This window comes from Pan troglodytes, chromosome 12, assembly GCF_028858775.2.
Source record: "Pan troglodytes isolate AG18354 chromosome 12, NHGRI_mPanTro3-v2.0_pri, whole genome shotgun sequence".
Classification (NCBI taxonomy): Eukaryota; Metazoa; Chordata; class Mammalia; order Primates; family Hominidae; genus Pan; species Pan troglodytes.
The window spans coordinates 84,295,843-84,313,095 of NC_072410.2; the positions used below are offsets into that span (position 1 = coordinate 84,295,843).

The following is a 17,253-nucleotide window of genomic DNA, read 5'->3' on the forward strand; positions in this document are numbered from 1 at the left end:
CATCATGACCTCCTTGCAAAATAGAATGGAATCATCGCCTCCAGGTGATACTAGGTTGCCAGGACAAGATGGGCCTGACCTTCCTCTGGTGATGGGTGTTGACCATAAGGCCACATGAGAAACTGAGTGCTAGGTCACAGTGCTCCCGGAACTGGCCTATGGGGGTGCCCTGAAGAAGTAGAGCAATGGCAGTCCTTGTTCAGATTACCCTGTCTTCCTGGGTTGCTCCAGCATGTTCTCTGTAAGAACTTCAGTCATCTTCCTGGCATGAGAGAATCTCAGGTCTGGTCACCATCAATAAGGAGGGTCCCCTTCGGATAGAGTGGCTATGGGCCACCTGACTAGTGACTAGCTTCCCTTGGTCCAGTGTATGGATGCTTTTGGCCTGAGCCAGGTTACAAGGCTGATTTCATTCAAGGTGCAGGACACTGTCCAGAACAACTTCACTGAAAGAGCCTCCTGGACCCCTTTGCTCTGAAGGGGGCTGAGGACTTACTGCCAGGCAGTAAGCTATCAGTGGCCTGTTAAACACAAACATAGAGCTTAGAAGAGGCCTTGGAAATGACATTTTATTTTATTAACAATATAGGCCAAGTTTAAAGCGTCACTGGAACTGTTCACTGCTGAGCTGGAAGCAGAACCAGGCTTCTGACTCCAGGTCCGGCACACTACTGCTGCTCGCAGGAGATGTCTAGATTGCCTAGGCAAACAAGCCTCTTAGATTAAGTACAAAGGGATGTGGAGTCTACTACCCGCTCCGCTGAAAGCTTGCTGAGTACTACCCAATAATTTTTTTTAAAAGCAGGACTTTCTTGGGTATCAACATTTCCTTATCTTCTCTCCTTTCCCAAATCCCTGCTCTGTAATTTGAGATGCTTCCCTGATCTCAGACTCAGTGCAGACACAGTACAGAAAGGATGAGAAGGCATGAGGAAACCCCAAACAACAGAGCCAGGAATCTGTCTGCGGAAGGAAGAGATGCTGGAAGGGTCAAGCAGGTGGGGAGGTATCAGATGCCACATGTCTGCAGTGGCGACCCTGCTGCCCAACGCCAACCCTGCTTCTTGGCAACATCTGCTGGACCATCAGAGGCATGATTCAGCCAGAGGGCACATCCGAACCTGTTAGGCATGGAACACCAAGTAAACAGCCCCTAGGAATGTCTCTGACTTGAATTTCAGCTCATTTACTTGGGAGCATCTGTCCTCTCTGGTTGGGGAAAAGAGGAATAGGGGATAGGGAAGGCTCAGCTTACAACACCCTTTGGCTAAAGGAGGCTGCGTGGTCTGGGGGGCAGTGGTTCTTGGGATGTTTGGTGGGGGTACTGCAGGGACAGAGGGTGGGGCAAGGGGAGACTGAGGGGAAGGCTATTCCTGGCACCCCCACATCCCTGGCTCTCAGCTACTCAGCTGCTATCTGCTCCAAACAGTGCAATTCTGCTTGAATTTCATTTCAAGTGAAGGTTCTGTGACTAGAACTTTCTGAGAAGCATTGAACTCATGGAGATGTGTAGGATGAGAGCAAGCAAGGTTTTGAGCTCATACCTGCCAACAGCTTCCGAGTGACCTTCATCAAAGCTACGCATCCCAAGAGCCAGACTTCGGTCATTTCCACTGCAAGGAAGATTTGCCTGGGCTCTGTCCTGTCTTCCCACATGGGAAGGGGGTCAGAGCAACTGTCTAAGCAGGTGACCCTGCCTTGGAAATGCTCTCATCTTGAGGGCACTCAGACCAGCCCTCCAACTCGCCCCCTCTCCCCTCCTATCCCAGATGAACTCAAAGGTGTGACACTAACTGGAAAGATAAAAAGGATGATTAAAAATCAAGGTATTGGCCAGGTGTGGTGGCTCACGCCTGTAATCTCAGCACTTTTGGGAGGCTGAGGTGGGCGGATCACCTGAGGTCGGGAGTTCGAGACCAGCCTGAGTAACATGGAGAAACCCCGTCTCTGCTAAAAATACAAAATTAGCTGGGCGTGGTGGCGCATGCCTGTAATCCCAGCTACTTGGGAGGCTGAGGCAAGAGAATCACTTGAACCTGGGAGGCGGAGGTTGTGGTGAGCCGAGATCATGCCATTGCACTCCAGCATGGGCAACAAGAGAGAAACTCCATCTCAAAACAAAACAAAAACAAAAACAACAAAAAAAATCAAGGTACTATTATCACATAAGTTGACAAGGAAGAAGAAAAATGGGAGAGGACAGAGAGGGGGAGGAAGAATTCTGAGTCTTTTAGCCATTGATATTTACTGTCTAGTCAAGCAAGCTGCTTAGATTAAGTAGAAAGGGATGCAGAGAGTTTGAGACAGTTGCAGCTGGCTCAGGTTAGGTAAAGTACACTAATTAGAAAGGGTGGGAAGCCAGAAAAGACATAATTACCCAACTGATTCCAAATGAGGCTCATTGAGCCAAGAGGAAGTTCACCATTGCAACACACCCTACTGGAAAGGTCAAAATCACTGAATGCAAACTGCAGCAGGTCAGGAGTGTACTCTGATATTCAACTGAAGACTGACAGGTCTCCAAAAAAAGGACCAGCACCTTTGCTGACTGCTGAATTCCCAAACGCAAGCCTGCTCTCCAAATTCCGTGACGAGCATAACGCTTGCTGTTCTGTGCAGTTATCTATTAAAGGAAAGATGACTTTTGAAAACAACATTCTCTAGGTAGTAGGTGTGCAAGTAGGGGGATTTAAGTGATCTGTGGAGTAATGATGATGACGGAGAAGATGAAACTAAAGAGGGAATCAGAACAATATTATAGATGGGTTAGCAAATCTGGATTATTTAACAGTAGTTTTTGGAGAATACCTATGCCCCCAACAATAAAGGTTATGGAAGAAAAAAAAAATCAGACCTAATGTTTCCATGAAGATTCTTAGTAGAAGATGCATTTTAGCCCAAGGAGATGATAGCATAGTAATTCAAATCCCTTGTTCCCATGACTAAAAATAAGGATGATTAAAGAATGGAATCTTAGCTCTCTGACATCCCAGATAGTAGGCCTTGTCCCTGGACTTGCAAATTGAGCAAGGCAAGCACAGTGGAGAAAAAGAAATGCCTTTATATTTAGATTGTTTTCCACCCATTACTAAGGCAGTAAGGTTGAGGACCACAAGGTCACTCTTGGATCCTCATTGGGCCTTCTTCTGGCTGACTGCTTTCTGAGAGGGTCATTGTGCATTCCCGAAATGACTCCGGAATCATCCACCCTCAGATCATCCATCCACATGTCCCAGTATCTACTGTAGCTGGCAGTAATTTGCATGCCCTCTGGAATTTCTTGGGCTGTATCTCCAAATGCCTGCTGCACTATTTGGAATGTCATCCTCATCGCACAGCATCTTGTCTCCAACCGGGGATTTCTCGCATGGTGTTCACTGCATTTACCTTGAGGGCTGACATTGCCACAGCTGTGCAGAGGAGATAGAGCCTGTAGATGCATGAAGCCATCCCTTCAACAACTTCTCAGACACAGCAAAATAATTCCAGCAAACAGCAGAAACCAAGGAGTGTCTTCCATATGGAGGCCAATCAGTGGACACATGAATCCTTAGGGGCAAGGCTAGTAGCATTGTTTTAAATAATTCTGATCAGGGTCAAGGCTAGTACCATGATCAAATGGGGCAGTAGAAGACTGCTCAGGACTGGGGAGGAGGAGAGGTGGGGGATATAAATATGTCTTGAAATATCCTGACCTGGGCCAGGGAAGGACAGGTTTAACACCATTTTATGATGGTGTGTGTGTGTTTAAACTACTTTTGGAATTCCTCTATATTAAATTGTCTGAAACTTTGACATTACAGCAAGTATAGGGTATAAATTGCTATGTATTCTATCTGCTGTCTATTAGAGGTCCGTAGTTTATGGCAGTCTTTGACCCATATGGGTTGGCTATCACAAAACTGCACAGAATCCTCTGAAAGGTAAGGACAGTTTATCAAACTCCCCTGCCAGGTTTTTCAACCCAGAACCCCACATGGGGATCCATACACACACACACACACACACACACACACATACACACACACATGCCCCACTATAGGACTTCACTATTATCTGTGTTGAGCCCCTGTTTCTGCTGTTGGGAAAGGGAGATGAGATGTTAATAATATCTGCACTTACTTTAGCATGCACGGGTTTTTTTTGGCGGAGGCACTAAAAATTGGGCAACCAAACTTAGAAAAAGTGACCCTGCCATCTAGAAATCTCGGGTGATAAGGCAGCACAATTGAACTTGTATTGTTGGTATCCTCAAGACTTCTTCTTGGTTCCAGTCATCCTGGAGAACCCAGGAGGGCAGGACCCTCACCTCCCATAAACTCGAGATACCTATGGGTGGGCTGACTCCGGGGGGCCCCTCCTTGAGAGAATGAGGCCTGCACACAGCTGCAGAGGACCCTGGATTGGATAATGAGGGTGATTGTGACATACAGCATGGTAGGAAGAGCCTGATCTAGAATCTGGACTCCACCACCTCTGAGGTATGTGATCTTTCCCACCTGCCTTAAGCTCTGAGCCTCAGTTTGCTCGCTTGGTGGAAGGAGCAGAATTGTCTAAAGTGACCCCAGGGGCTTTTCCTAGGTTGCTTGGGCTGGATGGGAGATTCCTATCTCCTCTGTATTGGAGAAGCTGCATCTGAACCTAGCCCATGGCCTTAGCAGTTCTTCCCCTGACAAGAAGGTCTCTTCTGTCCTGTGGGCTCCAAGGGCCAGGAAGTTGGCACTTTCAGACAACTTCTATAAACAGCTGGCAAATCCAGACTGCATTGCACCAGAGTGCCTTGTTGAATTTGTTTTTACTTGTAGGATATGAAAAAAGAATGACAGGTGCAGTGGGGGCCTCCATTGCTAAATAGACCCACAATGTGGTCCAGCAGCTGTGGGAAGATGGATGGGTTCAGGGACCTCTGCCTTCATTTATTTTGCAGGCCCTGGCTTGGTAAATTTGCCCTTCCCCTAGTCAAGCATATTCCTTAACACATGCCTTGTGTCATCATGAAATTTGTCTTGAACCCTGGAATAAGGACCCAACTTTCATGATACCTTGTTTGCAGGAATGGGGTTACAACATCTTAAAGGCTTGTGAAAAAAAAAAAGCAAGCCAGGCACAAAGGCAATACTGTCAATAATGGCACTGAGTTGTGCCTGGGCCTGGCCTATTCAGAAAATGATGATAAACGCAGTGTGGCTTCGGTGCTGGGTGCATGGTGGGGTTGGGCCCTGAGGCTGCAGAGGGACTGGGGCTAAGGAATCATTTTTCCCTTGAGAGCCACTGAGTGTCTGCATCCCCACTCTCAGCTTGGGAAAGACAGGTGGAGCCTCCCCTGGCCCCAGCCCCAGGTCCCCAGAAGGTGGTCTGGGGGAGTGTGGAGCAGTTGGAGATTTGAAGGCAAATCGTGATGAGGTCCCCAGTGGAGCACTGAATGTGGGGTTGATGAGAAGCGTCCTTCAGAAGGATGAACAGGATTCTGTGACCATTACGTGATGTGGGGAGTGAAAAGGAGAAGCAAATGTGCTTGATACATATCACTTTTCTTCCTTTCCTTCCCCCCAGCAGACAAAGGTACCCAAGAGCCAGAGGGGCCTCTCTGGGGAAAGAGCTGACCAGCTAGTGTTTCAAGGCCAAGATGCTGGCTTCATTCCTTGGGTGCTGGACGTCCCCCTGAGCCCTTTCACCTGGCTTGGCTGAACCCTACCTCTGCCCACCTGTCCATACCTGTTTGCGTTGGTCCTCGACATACACCCTTGCCCTCCTTTTTAAAAGAGAAAGGATGGATGCCAATAACTATTATTATTTTGGAACTTTATGAAAGTTACCTAAAAAAAAGAATCTGTCAAGAAGAAGACAGTCAACTATTAAAAATGGAGCTGGCCAGGCGCAGTGGCTCACGCCTGTAATCCCAGCACTTTGGGAGGCTGAGGCAGGAGGATCACTTGAGCCCAGGAGTTCAAGAACACCCTGGAAAACATAGTGAGACCCTGCCTCCACAAAGTTTTTTTTAAAAAAATTAGCTGTACGTGGTGGTGTGTGCCTGTAGTCCCAGCTACTTGGGAGGCTGAGGCAGGAGGATCACTTGAGCCCAGGAGGTTGAGGCTGCAGTGAGCCACGATCAGACCACTGCACTCCAGCCTGGGTGACAGAGTGAGACCTTGCCTAAAAAAATATATATATATGTGTGTGTATATATATATATATATATATATATATATATATATATATACACAGAGAGAGAGAGAGAGAGAGAGAAAGAGAGAGAGCGCTGAGGTTTGGCATGGGCCAAAGTCTATCTCTGATCTAGGTAATTTTTTTTAAAACTGGACCTGGTAAGCAAGGATGAGGTATGCTCAAGATGTGTAGGGGGTGGGACAGGTAAAGCATTTGTTGGGAAGTGGCCTGATATTTTACAGACCTGAGACCTGTAGGTGTCTCATTTATATAAAATTTTTTTTTGAGGTGGAGTCTCTCCCTGTCGCCCAGGCTGGAGTGCAGGGGTGCGATCTTGGCTCACTGCAACCTCTGCCTCCCAGGTTTAAGTATTCTCATGCCTCAGCCTCCCAAGCAGCTGGGATTACAGGTGCCTGCCGCCATGCCTGGCTAATTTTTTAATTTTTAGTAGAGACAGGATTTCACCATGTTGGCCAGGCTGGTCTTGAACTCCTGATCTCAGTGATCCACCAGCCTCGGCCTCCCAAAGTGCCGGGATTACAGATGTGAGCCACCGCACCCAGCCTGTAGGTGTCTCATTTAACTCCCAAGGACGCTGTGAGGTATTAGTGTTTCCATGTCGCAGCTCAGGAAGCTGTGGCATAGACCATATCTATCTGACAGTGAAACCTCTGACCTGGCCCCGAGACACATGCTGGGCATAGGCAGGAGGACCCGTGGTCCTGGGTGTAATTTTAAAGGAGCACACGCTCTACCCCGCTGTACTTGCTGCTCCCCCAAGAACCCCATGTGCTCTTCAACCCAAACCAGTGAGTTCTTTGACCATCCTCATTATAATCATCGTTAGGATGATCAACATCAAATGGAAATAAGATTGTTTAAAAATCCCATGAAATTAAAATAAATTGCAGCCCAATTTTTATCTGTTTGTAGTAAATTAAAGCAAGCAGCCTCTGAGAGTGCCCGGCTCTCCTTTGGCCCGTGTTCAAGGACAGGATCAGCTTCCTCACTATCAGCTCAGCACCAGTTCCTGATCACAATGATTATGTTTATATTTGTTTGTTTGTTTGTTTATTTTTTGAGACAGAGTCGCACTCTGATGCCCAGGCGGGAGTGGTGCAGTGGCGTGATCTCAGCTCACTACAACCTTTGCCTCCTGAGTTTAAACAATTCTCCCACCTCAGCCTCCCGAGTAGCTGTGATTACAGGCATCTGCCACCACCCTTGGCTAATTTTTGTATTTTTAGAAGAGACAGGATTTCACCATGTCGGCCAGGCTGGTCTCAAACTCCTGGCCTCATGTGATTCACCTGCCTTGGCTTCCCAAGGTACTGGGATTACAGGCGTGAGCCACTGCTCCCAGCCTGATTATGTTTAAACAGATGTTAAAAACCAGCAGGTCACAATTCATATTGGGCTTGCAGTTATATTACCAATAATATGTTGTTAGGCCTGGAAGTTGGCTTTAATTTCCTTTTTTTAAAAAAAATTGAAATAGTTGCCAGCAATGAAATTAACACTAAGAGATTTCACCTAAAAAACCTTGTTTTGGCTCCTTTTTAAAATCCAGAAGCACTGGCAACACAAGGCCACTTTCCCGCATGGCAGCAAGTGGCTGGAGCCTTGTGGCAACAGCTAACCCCATTTGCTGTCTGCTCTGCCTGGCCTGCTGGGACTGGCTTCATTCACCTGGGTTTCAGATCTGCCCCTTGTAGGCCTCTGAGTCCTTGACTCCTCTATGATGCAAAGTGGGTTACCTAATTAATTATCATGTTAGATTCAGCGCACTCCACGCATACTTGTGTCCCAGGGCCTGGGGTCCAAGGCTATGTGTGTGGTGGCGGTAGGGACTGGGGACCACAGTGGGGAGTTGAGGGAGGGAATATGGACACATTAAAACATGTGGCCTCTTGCATCTTAGTGCTCTGCAGCCAGCCTGGTCGGCTCTGAGTCCTGATGGAAGAGAGCACTTCTTTGCTTCTTGAGGTCCCTACTCCCACTACCCTATACCCAGAACCAGCTCCAAAGGTACAGAGAGATGAAGGAACACCATTAGCATCTGTTCAAGGCCTGCCCGACCCTGGGGAGTCTTTAGCTGCCAGATGAAATGACCGAGGTCCTGGGAGATTGCATTTGCCTGCAATGAATTCCAAGAAACTCTGCTGGAGACTGTGTGGCCCTAAAATGGCTCTGGGTGCCAGGAAGAAGGAAGTCTGGAAGGAGACCGTGGCTGAAAATAATGCCACTCCACTTGTCCAATTATGGGGTTTTCTTTTTCTTTTTTGTTTTCTTTTCTTGTCTTCAAATTTACACAGCTCTTTGAATTTGACCCAGAATAGTAATCTATTTTTATAACATATTTTACTGAGATATAATTCACATATCATACAATTCACCCACTTATAGTGCAATGGTTTCCGAGATATTACAATATTTTTTAATATTGTGCTAAAATATGTATATAACATAAAATTTGCTATTTTAGCCATTTTTAAGTGGACAATTCAGGGCATGAAATACATTCACATTTAGTATGCAGCCATCCCCACTGTCTAGTTTCACCATGTCTAGCTGACATAGTCCCCAACAGAAACTCTGCACGCATTGAGCAATAACCCCTTATTCTCACTTCCCTCCCATCCCCTAGTGGCTGCCAGTCTACTTTCTATCTCTATGACTTTCGGTATTCTAGATATTTCATATGAGTAGAATCACGTAATAGTTGTCCTTTTGTGTCTCAGTTTATTTCACTGAACATAATGTTTTCAAGGTTCATCCACATTGTAGCATGTGTCAGAACTTCATTTCTCTTTTCTTTTCTTTTTTTTTTGTTTTCTTTTTTGAGATGGAGTCTTGCTCTGTCACCCAGGCTGCAGTGCAATGGCACGATCTTGGCTCACTGCAACCTCCACCTCCCGGATTCAAGCAAATCTTGTGCCTCAGCCTCCTGAGTAGCTGAGATTACAGGTGCCTTCCACCATGCCTGGCTAATTTTTGTATTTTCAGTAGAGATGGGGTTTCACCATGTTGGCCAGGCTGGTCTCAAACTCCTGGCCTTGCATGATCTGCCTGCCTCATCCCCTCAAGTGCTGGGATTACAGGCCCCCATCAAGTGCTGGAATTACAGGAGTGAGCCACCGTGCCCAGCCAGAACTTTATTTCTTTTTAAGGCTGAAGCATATTTCGTTGTCTGTGTATGGCACAATTCATCCATTCATCTGTTGATAGACACTGCGGTTTCTTCTACCTCTCGGCTATTGTGAATAGTGCTGCAGTGAACATGGGTGTACAAGCACCTGCCCTAGTCCCTGTTTTCAGTTCCTTTGGGTAGAGACCTAGGAGTGAAACACCATCTCCTTTCAACTACCTCCCCCATCCTGGCAGCTCACACCAAGCCAGAAAATTAACTCTGATCCTAAAAATAGATGGAGATTTAGATGTTCTAGGACAAGCTGACTGCAGTTTGACCACTTAGGAGTACCTGTGTGAGTCCTTTGTCTCTTCAAAGCCCAAATGATGCCATTTTTCTTTGCAAGTAGCCAGTCTGCCATGGAGGGCAGCGTGTGGAAAAGGCAGATGCCCACGAGGCAGAAATGTCCTCAGGGGGGTTCCTGCTGCTCCCCTCCTCCCCAGAGCAGAAAGAGGGAAAACCTCCCATTGTGGCTGAGGAGAGTGGTCCCTTCAGGAAGAAGGAGAGAGGGAATTAGCCTAGTGAGCTTTTCCTGTGGGGCAGGCACTGGGGTAGGAGATTATCTGGTTGCTCATTAAACCCCCAGGAGTATCATTGCTCCCATTTTATAGATCAGAAAAATGGCTCTGAGAAGGTGTCTCACAGACTCAAGAACTCAGTGGCTGACACTGAAAATGCAGAAATAAGGAAATACCAGCAGATGATGCTTCCTGAAAAGGGGACACATGAAATGCTGTGGGAATTCAGGACAGGGAGGGACACCGCTGCTTCGTGGTTCAGGGGAGTTTTGAGGAGAAGGCGGGCCATGCAGCTGGACCATGAAGGGTAATTTTATTTCCACAAGAAGATGGAGCGGGGAGGGGGGCAGCAGGAATAGATGCTGTAAATGGGTTTGGAATTCTTTTCTGTTCTACCTAGTTAAATCCTGGAGTCCAGGAACTCCTGCCTGTACTACAGTGGCGCAGGGGGTTTCCTGGAAAGCCGACTCCAATGGAAATTAGAGAGCAGGATGTTTACTACGGAGTGCCTTTAGGATCAGTGCCTGAGGAAGGGAAGGGAAAGGAAGGGAAGGAAGCTGGACTGCAATTCAGGCCCCATGAAGGCCTCAGCCAGGCACCAGGGAGCTCTGGAGTTGGGCGGGCCCTTCACTTATCCCAGTTGAGGTGAGGGAGCCTGACCTTTCTCCATGCATCGGGGATACCGGCTGCCCTTGAAAGGAGGCATGATCTTGGGTGAGGCAGTTATCTGCAGCCATGATAATTCCCCAAGAGAATTGATAGCTGAGACCTATCAGCTGACAACCCCTCCAGCATCTGGGGCAATCAGCTTTCCTTTCCTAAAGGGAGATCTGGGCCGCACAACACAGAGTCCACTGGGCACTGACTCACTGGGGTTCTCCCTGCCCTGCTGTTCACTCAAGGCTGAGGACAGTCAGGTTCCCTGGGCCTCTGTCTCTCCTCATCCAGGCTGTGGCTTAAAAAAAAATCAGCTTAAATGTGTTGAGTAGTTCATACGTGCAACATCTTTGATATTAGAAAGGAAGAAAAAAATATATATATTTTAAATTTTATGAATGTTTATTGATCATTTGTGTTTCTTTTGTGGATATTTTTAATATTCCTTATACTTAAAACCATTTTTTCCATTTTAATTTTTGTGGGTATGTTGTAGGTGTATGTGGGGTACATGAGATGTTTTGATACAGACATGCAATGCATAATAATCACATTCTGTAAAATGGGGTAGGCCGGGTATGGTGGCTCATGCCTGTAATCCCAGCACTTTGGAGGCCGGGGCGGGCAGATCACTTGAAGTCAGGAGTTTGAGATCTGCCTGGCCAAAATGGCAAAACCCCATCTCTACTAAAAATACAAAAATTAGTCAGGTGCGGTGGTGGGTGCCTATAATCCCAGCTACTTGGGAGGCTGAGGCAGGAGAATCGCTTGAACCTGGGAGTCGGAGGTTGCAGTGAGCCGAGATCATGCCACTGCACTCCAGCCTGGGCAACAGAGCGAGACTCCATCTCAAACAAAAAAGAAAAAGAAAAAGAAAAAAGAAATATATATTAGCTGTTATTAATTGGTTTATTTGATTAATGAGAGTGTTTATTCATCCAAAATGTAAAATTTTAGATACAGTATATATTTTAAGATGTATCTGAAAATGTAATAATGTGTTCTGATGTTATTACTTTTCAGTGGGATCCCCGAGGAAGATGTTAAGACCTCTAATAATATTTAAGAGCAAAATTAGCACAGCTCCAGCCCATGGGCAAGTTAGAGACAGGAGTAGTGTCTGTGGAGTGGAGGAAAGCAGAGGCTGCCGCTGACCATCCTGCAGCCCTCGCTCTGGCTGCTCACAGCTCTCCACCTTCTCTGGACTTCGTCACTTCAGTGTGAGTAGAAAACTTTTTATTTATTTATTTATTATTTATTTATTTATTTATTTTTTAAAGAAGTAAGCCTTTATTTCCTTGTTTTGCAAATAAAGCTGGCTAAGTTGGTTGCTTTTTGGTGATTAGTCAAAGAGACCAAATCCCATATCCTCGTCCGACTCCTCCGACTCTTCCTTGGCTTCAACCTTAGCTGGGGCTGCAGCAGCAGCAGGAGCAGCTGTGGTGGCAGCAGCCACAGGGGCAGCAGCCACAAAGGCAGATGGATCAGCCAAGAAGGCCTTGACCTTTTCAGCAAGTGGGAAGGTGTAATCCGTCTCCACAGACAAGGCCAGGACTCGTTTGTACCCGTTGATGATAGAATGGGGTACTGATGCAACAGTTGGGTAGCCAGTCTGCAGACAGACACTGGCAACATTGCGGATACCCTCCAGGAAGCGAGAATGCAGAGTTTCCTCTGTGATATCAAGCACTTCAGGGTTGTAGATGCTGCCATTGTCGAACACCTGCTGGATGACCAGCCCAAAGGAGAAGGGGGAGATGTTGAGCATGTTCAGCAGCGTGGCTTCGCTGGCTCCCACTTTGTCTCCAGTCTTGATCAGCTGCATATCACTCAGGATTTCAATGGTGCCCCTGGAGATTTTAGTGGTGATACCTAAAGCCTGGAAAAAGAAGGTCTTCTCGGGCCCGAGACCAGTGTTCTGGGCTGGCACAGTGACTTCACATGGGGCAATGCCACCAGCACGGGCAGCAGCTGGCACCTTATTGGCCAGCAACATGTCCCTGACCTCAGTGAGGTCCTCCTTGGTGAACACAAAGCCCACATTCCCCCGGATATGAGGCAGCAGTTTCTCCAGAGCTGGGTTGTTTTCCAGGTGCCCTCGGATGGCCTTGCGCATCATGGTGTTCTTTTTTTTTTTTTTTTTTTTTTTTTTTTTTTTTTTTTTGAGACGGAGTCTTGCTCTTTCGCCCAGGCTGGGGTGCAGTGGCCCGATCTCAGCTCACTGCAAGCTCCGCCTCCTGGGTTCACGCCATTCTCCTGCCTCAGCCTCCCGAGTAGCTGGGACTACAGGCGCCCGCCACCACGCCCGGCTAATTTTTTCTATTTTTAGTAGAGACGGGGTTTCACCGTGTTAGCTAGGATGGTCTCGATCTCCTGACCTCGTGATCCGCCCGCCTCGGCCTCCCAAAGTACTGGGATTACAGGCGTGAGCCACCGCGCCCGGCCCATCATGGTGTTCTTGCCCATCAGCACCACGACCTTCCCGCGAAGGGACATGTGGATCTGCTGCATCTGCTTGGAGCCCACATTGTCTGCTCCCACGATGAAACATTTCGGATAATCATCCAATAGTTGGATGATCTTAAGGAAGTAGTTGGACTTCCAGGTCGCCCTGTCTTCCCTGGGCATCACGGCGGTGCGTCAGGGATTGCCACGCAGGGTTTAAAGACGATGTCACTTCCACGAGGACGCCTGGCAAGAGAAGCTATTTATTTATTTTTGAGATGGAGTCCCGCTCTGTCACCCAGGCTGGAGTGCAGTGGTGCAATCTCGGCTCACTGCAAGCTCCGCCTCCCGGGTTCACACCATTCTCCCGAGTAGCTGGGACTATAGGCGCCCGCCACCATGCCCAGCTGATTTTTTGTATTTTTAGTAGAGACAGGGTTTCACCGTGTTAGCCAGGATGGTCTCGATCTCCTGACCTCGTGATCCTCCCGCTTCAGCCTCCCAATGTGCTGGGATTACAGGCGTGAGCCATCGTGTCCAGCCCGTGAGTAGTTAACTTTTAAGGAGCTGGAGGACTGATCTCAGTAAGCCAGTGACCACCGCCTGCATGTTCAAGAAAATAATCAAAGTGAGTCTTTGATAACCTTCCTCTATCTGTTTTTCTTGCAGATAACAACTCAAATTGACTTAAACAAAAAGAAAAGATATTGGTTCATGTTCCTCAAAAGCCTAGGTGGCCTCAGGAAGGGCTGAATCCAAGGGTTCAAAATATCATATTGGCTTTGCCTCATCTCAGTTCCTCCATTTTTCAGAAGGCTCTTCGCTCCCAGTGGAAGGTGGATGTTGCAGCTCCAGAGTTTTTTATGTTCAGCTGGAAAGAGCAAACCCATTTTCCAGGAGCTTGAGCAAAAGTCCTGAGGTTTGATCAGCTTCAGCAGCCCACAGTCATGTGACTGCCTCAGCCAATTACCATGGCCAGGAGAATGAGCTATGTTAATTGTCATGCATTGCAACCCTGGATTCTGGGATAGAGTTCCTCCCTTCTCCCCTTCAACATATGGAATGACCCAAATCAAAGTTAGAAACTGTGGAGAGAAGGGGGTGGCAGACACAGCTAACTGCTGTGGTAGATTTTGGGGGACTGGAGCTCAGTGTCTTCCACCCTTCTTCTGTGGTGCCTTCCTGTAATTGCAGGGGATTTAGAGCTCACAATCACATTTCCCAGACTCTCTTGCAGCTATAATTTCTGCTGTAACTTCGTTCTGCCCATTGGATGCTCTCCTGTGACATTTAAATGGCTGAAGTTGGCGGGTGGGCAAGATTCTCTTAGACAATTTGGTTGGGGAAGTGTGTAGTTTCTCTGCAGTAGCCAAAGTGGACATCTCAGTGTCTGGTCCCTGGCCTTGTGGGTGTTAAGAAGCAGGTTGAGTCACCTTTTGGGTGGTGTGCCCTATGGTGGGCACCGTGTAGTCATTGAGCTGGCAATACTCCTGGGGGCTTCCTGAGTTTGGCCGTGGAAGTCTGGCTATGGAGCCCTTGGCTTTCTGAGCACAGACCAAGTAGCAGCTCGGTTGGTGGCCCAGGTCTGCAGGGTGACCATTAAGACTTCTTCAGCTTCCACAGCAATTTTGTGGGCCAATTAAGACTCAGAAACAAGTTCCTCTTGCTTTGCTTAGCAAGAATGAACTGAATTCTTGCACCTGAGCCATTCCGTGCACTCGAACCCTCTCCCCATCCCTTCAGCTGTCTCCTCCATGCCACCCCCTCACCCTGTCCTTCTTCCTTGCTGGCAGGGCCCACTCCCTCCAGAGAGGCTGGGTCTATATGGAGTGGGTGTGTGTGAGAAGGAGAACATTCCTGAATATTTTCTGCCCTAATAAAAAGAGACATTGGAGAAAAATCTCCCCTCTTGCTTTTGGATGTGTCTCGGGGAGAATGCACTGTGTGGCACTAAAGCAGCCTTTGTGACACCCTGTGGCAATAAGCCTGAGGACATCAGCCAATGTAGAAAGGAAATGGGAAGTTCTGAGTCCTTCATGGCGCTGAGGTGCCACTAAATTAACACATCTTGGAACTGGAACTAGTTATGAGAATTTTGTTTAAGCATCTTTCTTTCTTTTTCTTTCTTTTCTTTTCTTTTCTTTTTTTTTTTTTTTACGGAATCTTGCTCTGCCGCCCAGGCTGGAGTGCAGTGGCACAATCTCGGCTCACTGCAAGTTACACCTCCCAGGTTCACACCATTCTCCTGCCTCAGCCTCCTGAGTAGCTGGGACTACAGGTGCCCGCCACCACGACTGGCTAATTTTTTTGTATTTTTAGTGGAGATGGGGTTTCACCATGTTAGCCAGGATGGTCTCGATCTCCTGATCTCATGATCTGCCTGCCTTGGCCTCCCAAAGTGCTGGGATTACAAGCATGAACCACTGTGCCTGGCTCTGTTTAAGCCACTTTCAACTGGGTTGTGTGGCTACCTGCAGCTGGAAGCATCTTGATGTCTACATCTTTTTATCTCTATACCTATACCTATACCTCTAAGTATCTATACCTATGTATCCACCCAACGGGTTCACCTTGCCTGCTGCCTAGACAGAGCTGATTTATCGAGACAGGGGAATTACAATGGAGAACGAGTAATTCATGTAGAGCTGGCTGTGCGGGATACTGGAGTTTTATTGTTACTCAAATCAGTCTCCCAAGCATTCAGGGATCAGAGTTTTTAAAGATAATCGGTGAGTAGGGGCTTGGGAAGTGGAGAGCACAGATTGATCAGGTTGAAGATGGAATCATAAGGGGTCGAAGTGAGTTTTTCTTGCTGTCTTCTGTTCCTGGGTGGGATCGCAGAACTGGTTGAGCCAGATTACCAGTCTGGGTGGTATTAGCTGATCCATCAAGTGCGGGGTCTGCAAAATATCTCAAGCACTGATCCCAGGTTTTACAATAGTGATGTTATTCCCAGGAACAATTTGAGGAGGCTCAGAGTCTTGGAACAAGAGGCTGCATGACCCCTAATCTATAATTTCTTTTTCTTGTTGTTTCGTTTGAGATGGAGTCTTGCCTCTGTTACCCAGGCTGGAGTGCAGTGGTATGATCTCAGCTCATTGCAACCTCCTCCTCCCGGGTTCAAGTGATTCTCCTGCCTCAGCCTCCAGAGCAGCTGGGATTACAGGCGTGTGCCACCATGCCCAGCTAATGTTTGTATTTTTAGTAGAGATGGAGTTTCATTATGTTGGCCAGGCTGGTCTTGAACTCCTGGCCTCAAGTCATCTGCCCACCTCTGCCTCCCAAAGTGCTGGGATTATAGGTGTGGGCCACTGCGCCTGGCCCCTAAACTGTAATTTCTAATCTTGTAGCTAATTTGTTAGTCCTGTAAAGGCAGACTGGCCCCCAAGCAAGAAGGTCTTTTTGGGAAAGGGCTATTATCAATTTTGTTTCAGAGTCAAACCATGAACAGAATTCCTTCCCAAAGTTAGTTCAGCCTATGCCTAGGAATGAACAAGCACAGCTTATAGGTTAGAAGCAAGATGGAGTTGGTTAGGTCTGATTTCTTTCACTCTCATGATTTCCTTAGTTATAATTTTTGTAAAGGCAGTTTCACCTATACTGATATTTATACTTATCTATATCTATCTATTTCTGTTTCTAACTATATCTATGTCTATGCCTATTTATATCTATATCTATGTATATACCTATACTTATCTATATGTCTAATCTATATATCTATATCTGTATCTGAGGATGGAGATGGAGGGGGTGGAGGAGGGGAACAAACTCCAATTCTGCTAACATTCCTTGTGGAATTAGCAACTTTGGTGTAGGCAGGTAGCCACAGCCTTTGGGTTATTTGGGAGGGATTCAGAGATTGATCTTTTGGCTTCTTTAGTTGAGGCCGTTGAGCTTGGTGGAGGGGGATGGTAGGGACTTCTCGGCTGGTTGACATGAGTGATACCACCCTCATTCCTCCCATTTTCATTCCCACTTCATGAAACAGTGTTGCTCTTGCTCATGCATTTCCAAGGCTTCTTGTGCCTGTTTTCCCACGTGATCTTCACATGAAATCTTCAACGCAAATATTATTTGTCCTGTATTTCTGATGAGAGAACTAGGACATAGACTTAAATTACTTGGCCAATCTCACACAGCTAATTAAGGGAGCTACAGATGTGTGACCCTGCTCTAGTTTAATTTCTGCTGGACCACATTGCTGACTCTAAACTTTGGCAAACTGATTTGTAACAGAAAAAAACCAAAAACCATATTAAGCGCCTAGCAGGTAAA

The 17,253-nt window shown here is 47.1% G+C and overlaps 1 protein-coding gene and 1 long non-coding RNA gene across 6 annotated transcripts in view; one reads left to right on the forward strand and one right to left on the reverse strand.

The window, feature by feature from the left end:
* LOC104004947 (uncharacterized) overlaps positions 1–17,253 on the forward strand; it is a 78,567-nt gene that overhangs the window by 40,061 nt on the left and 21,253 nt on the right. For all 5 annotated transcript variants that reach the window (XR_001715720.4, XR_008546378.1, XR_678052.4 and 2 more), the window contains exon 3: positions 11,554–11,750. This is a non-coding gene — a long non-coding RNA (uncharacterized LOC104004947). The remainder of the gene's footprint in view (positions 1–11,553; positions 11,751–17,253) is intronic.
* LOC744940 (large ribosomal subunit protein uL10-like) lies at positions 11,804–13,230 on the reverse strand. Its single transcript, XM_024354300.2, has 2 exons — positions 12,970–13,230; positions 11,804–12,637 (listed from the first exon to the last, which is right to left on the reverse strand). The coding sequence occupies exons 1-2, from the start codon at positions 13,156–13,158 to the stop codon at positions 11,873–11,875; spliced, it is 954 nt and encodes a 317-aa protein (XP_024210068.1). The 5' UTR covers positions 13,159–13,230; the 3' UTR covers positions 11,804–11,872.

Coding starts and splice junctions, on each gene's coding strand:
- LOC744940 (XM_024354300.2), bottom strand. CDS start 13,158: ATGCCCAGGGAAGACAGGGCGACCTGGAAGTCCAACTACTTCCTTAAG. Junction 12,638..12,969: donor AGAACACCATGATGGGCCGG/GCGCGGTGGCTC, acceptor ATGATGCGCAAG/GCCATCCGAGGGCACCTGGA.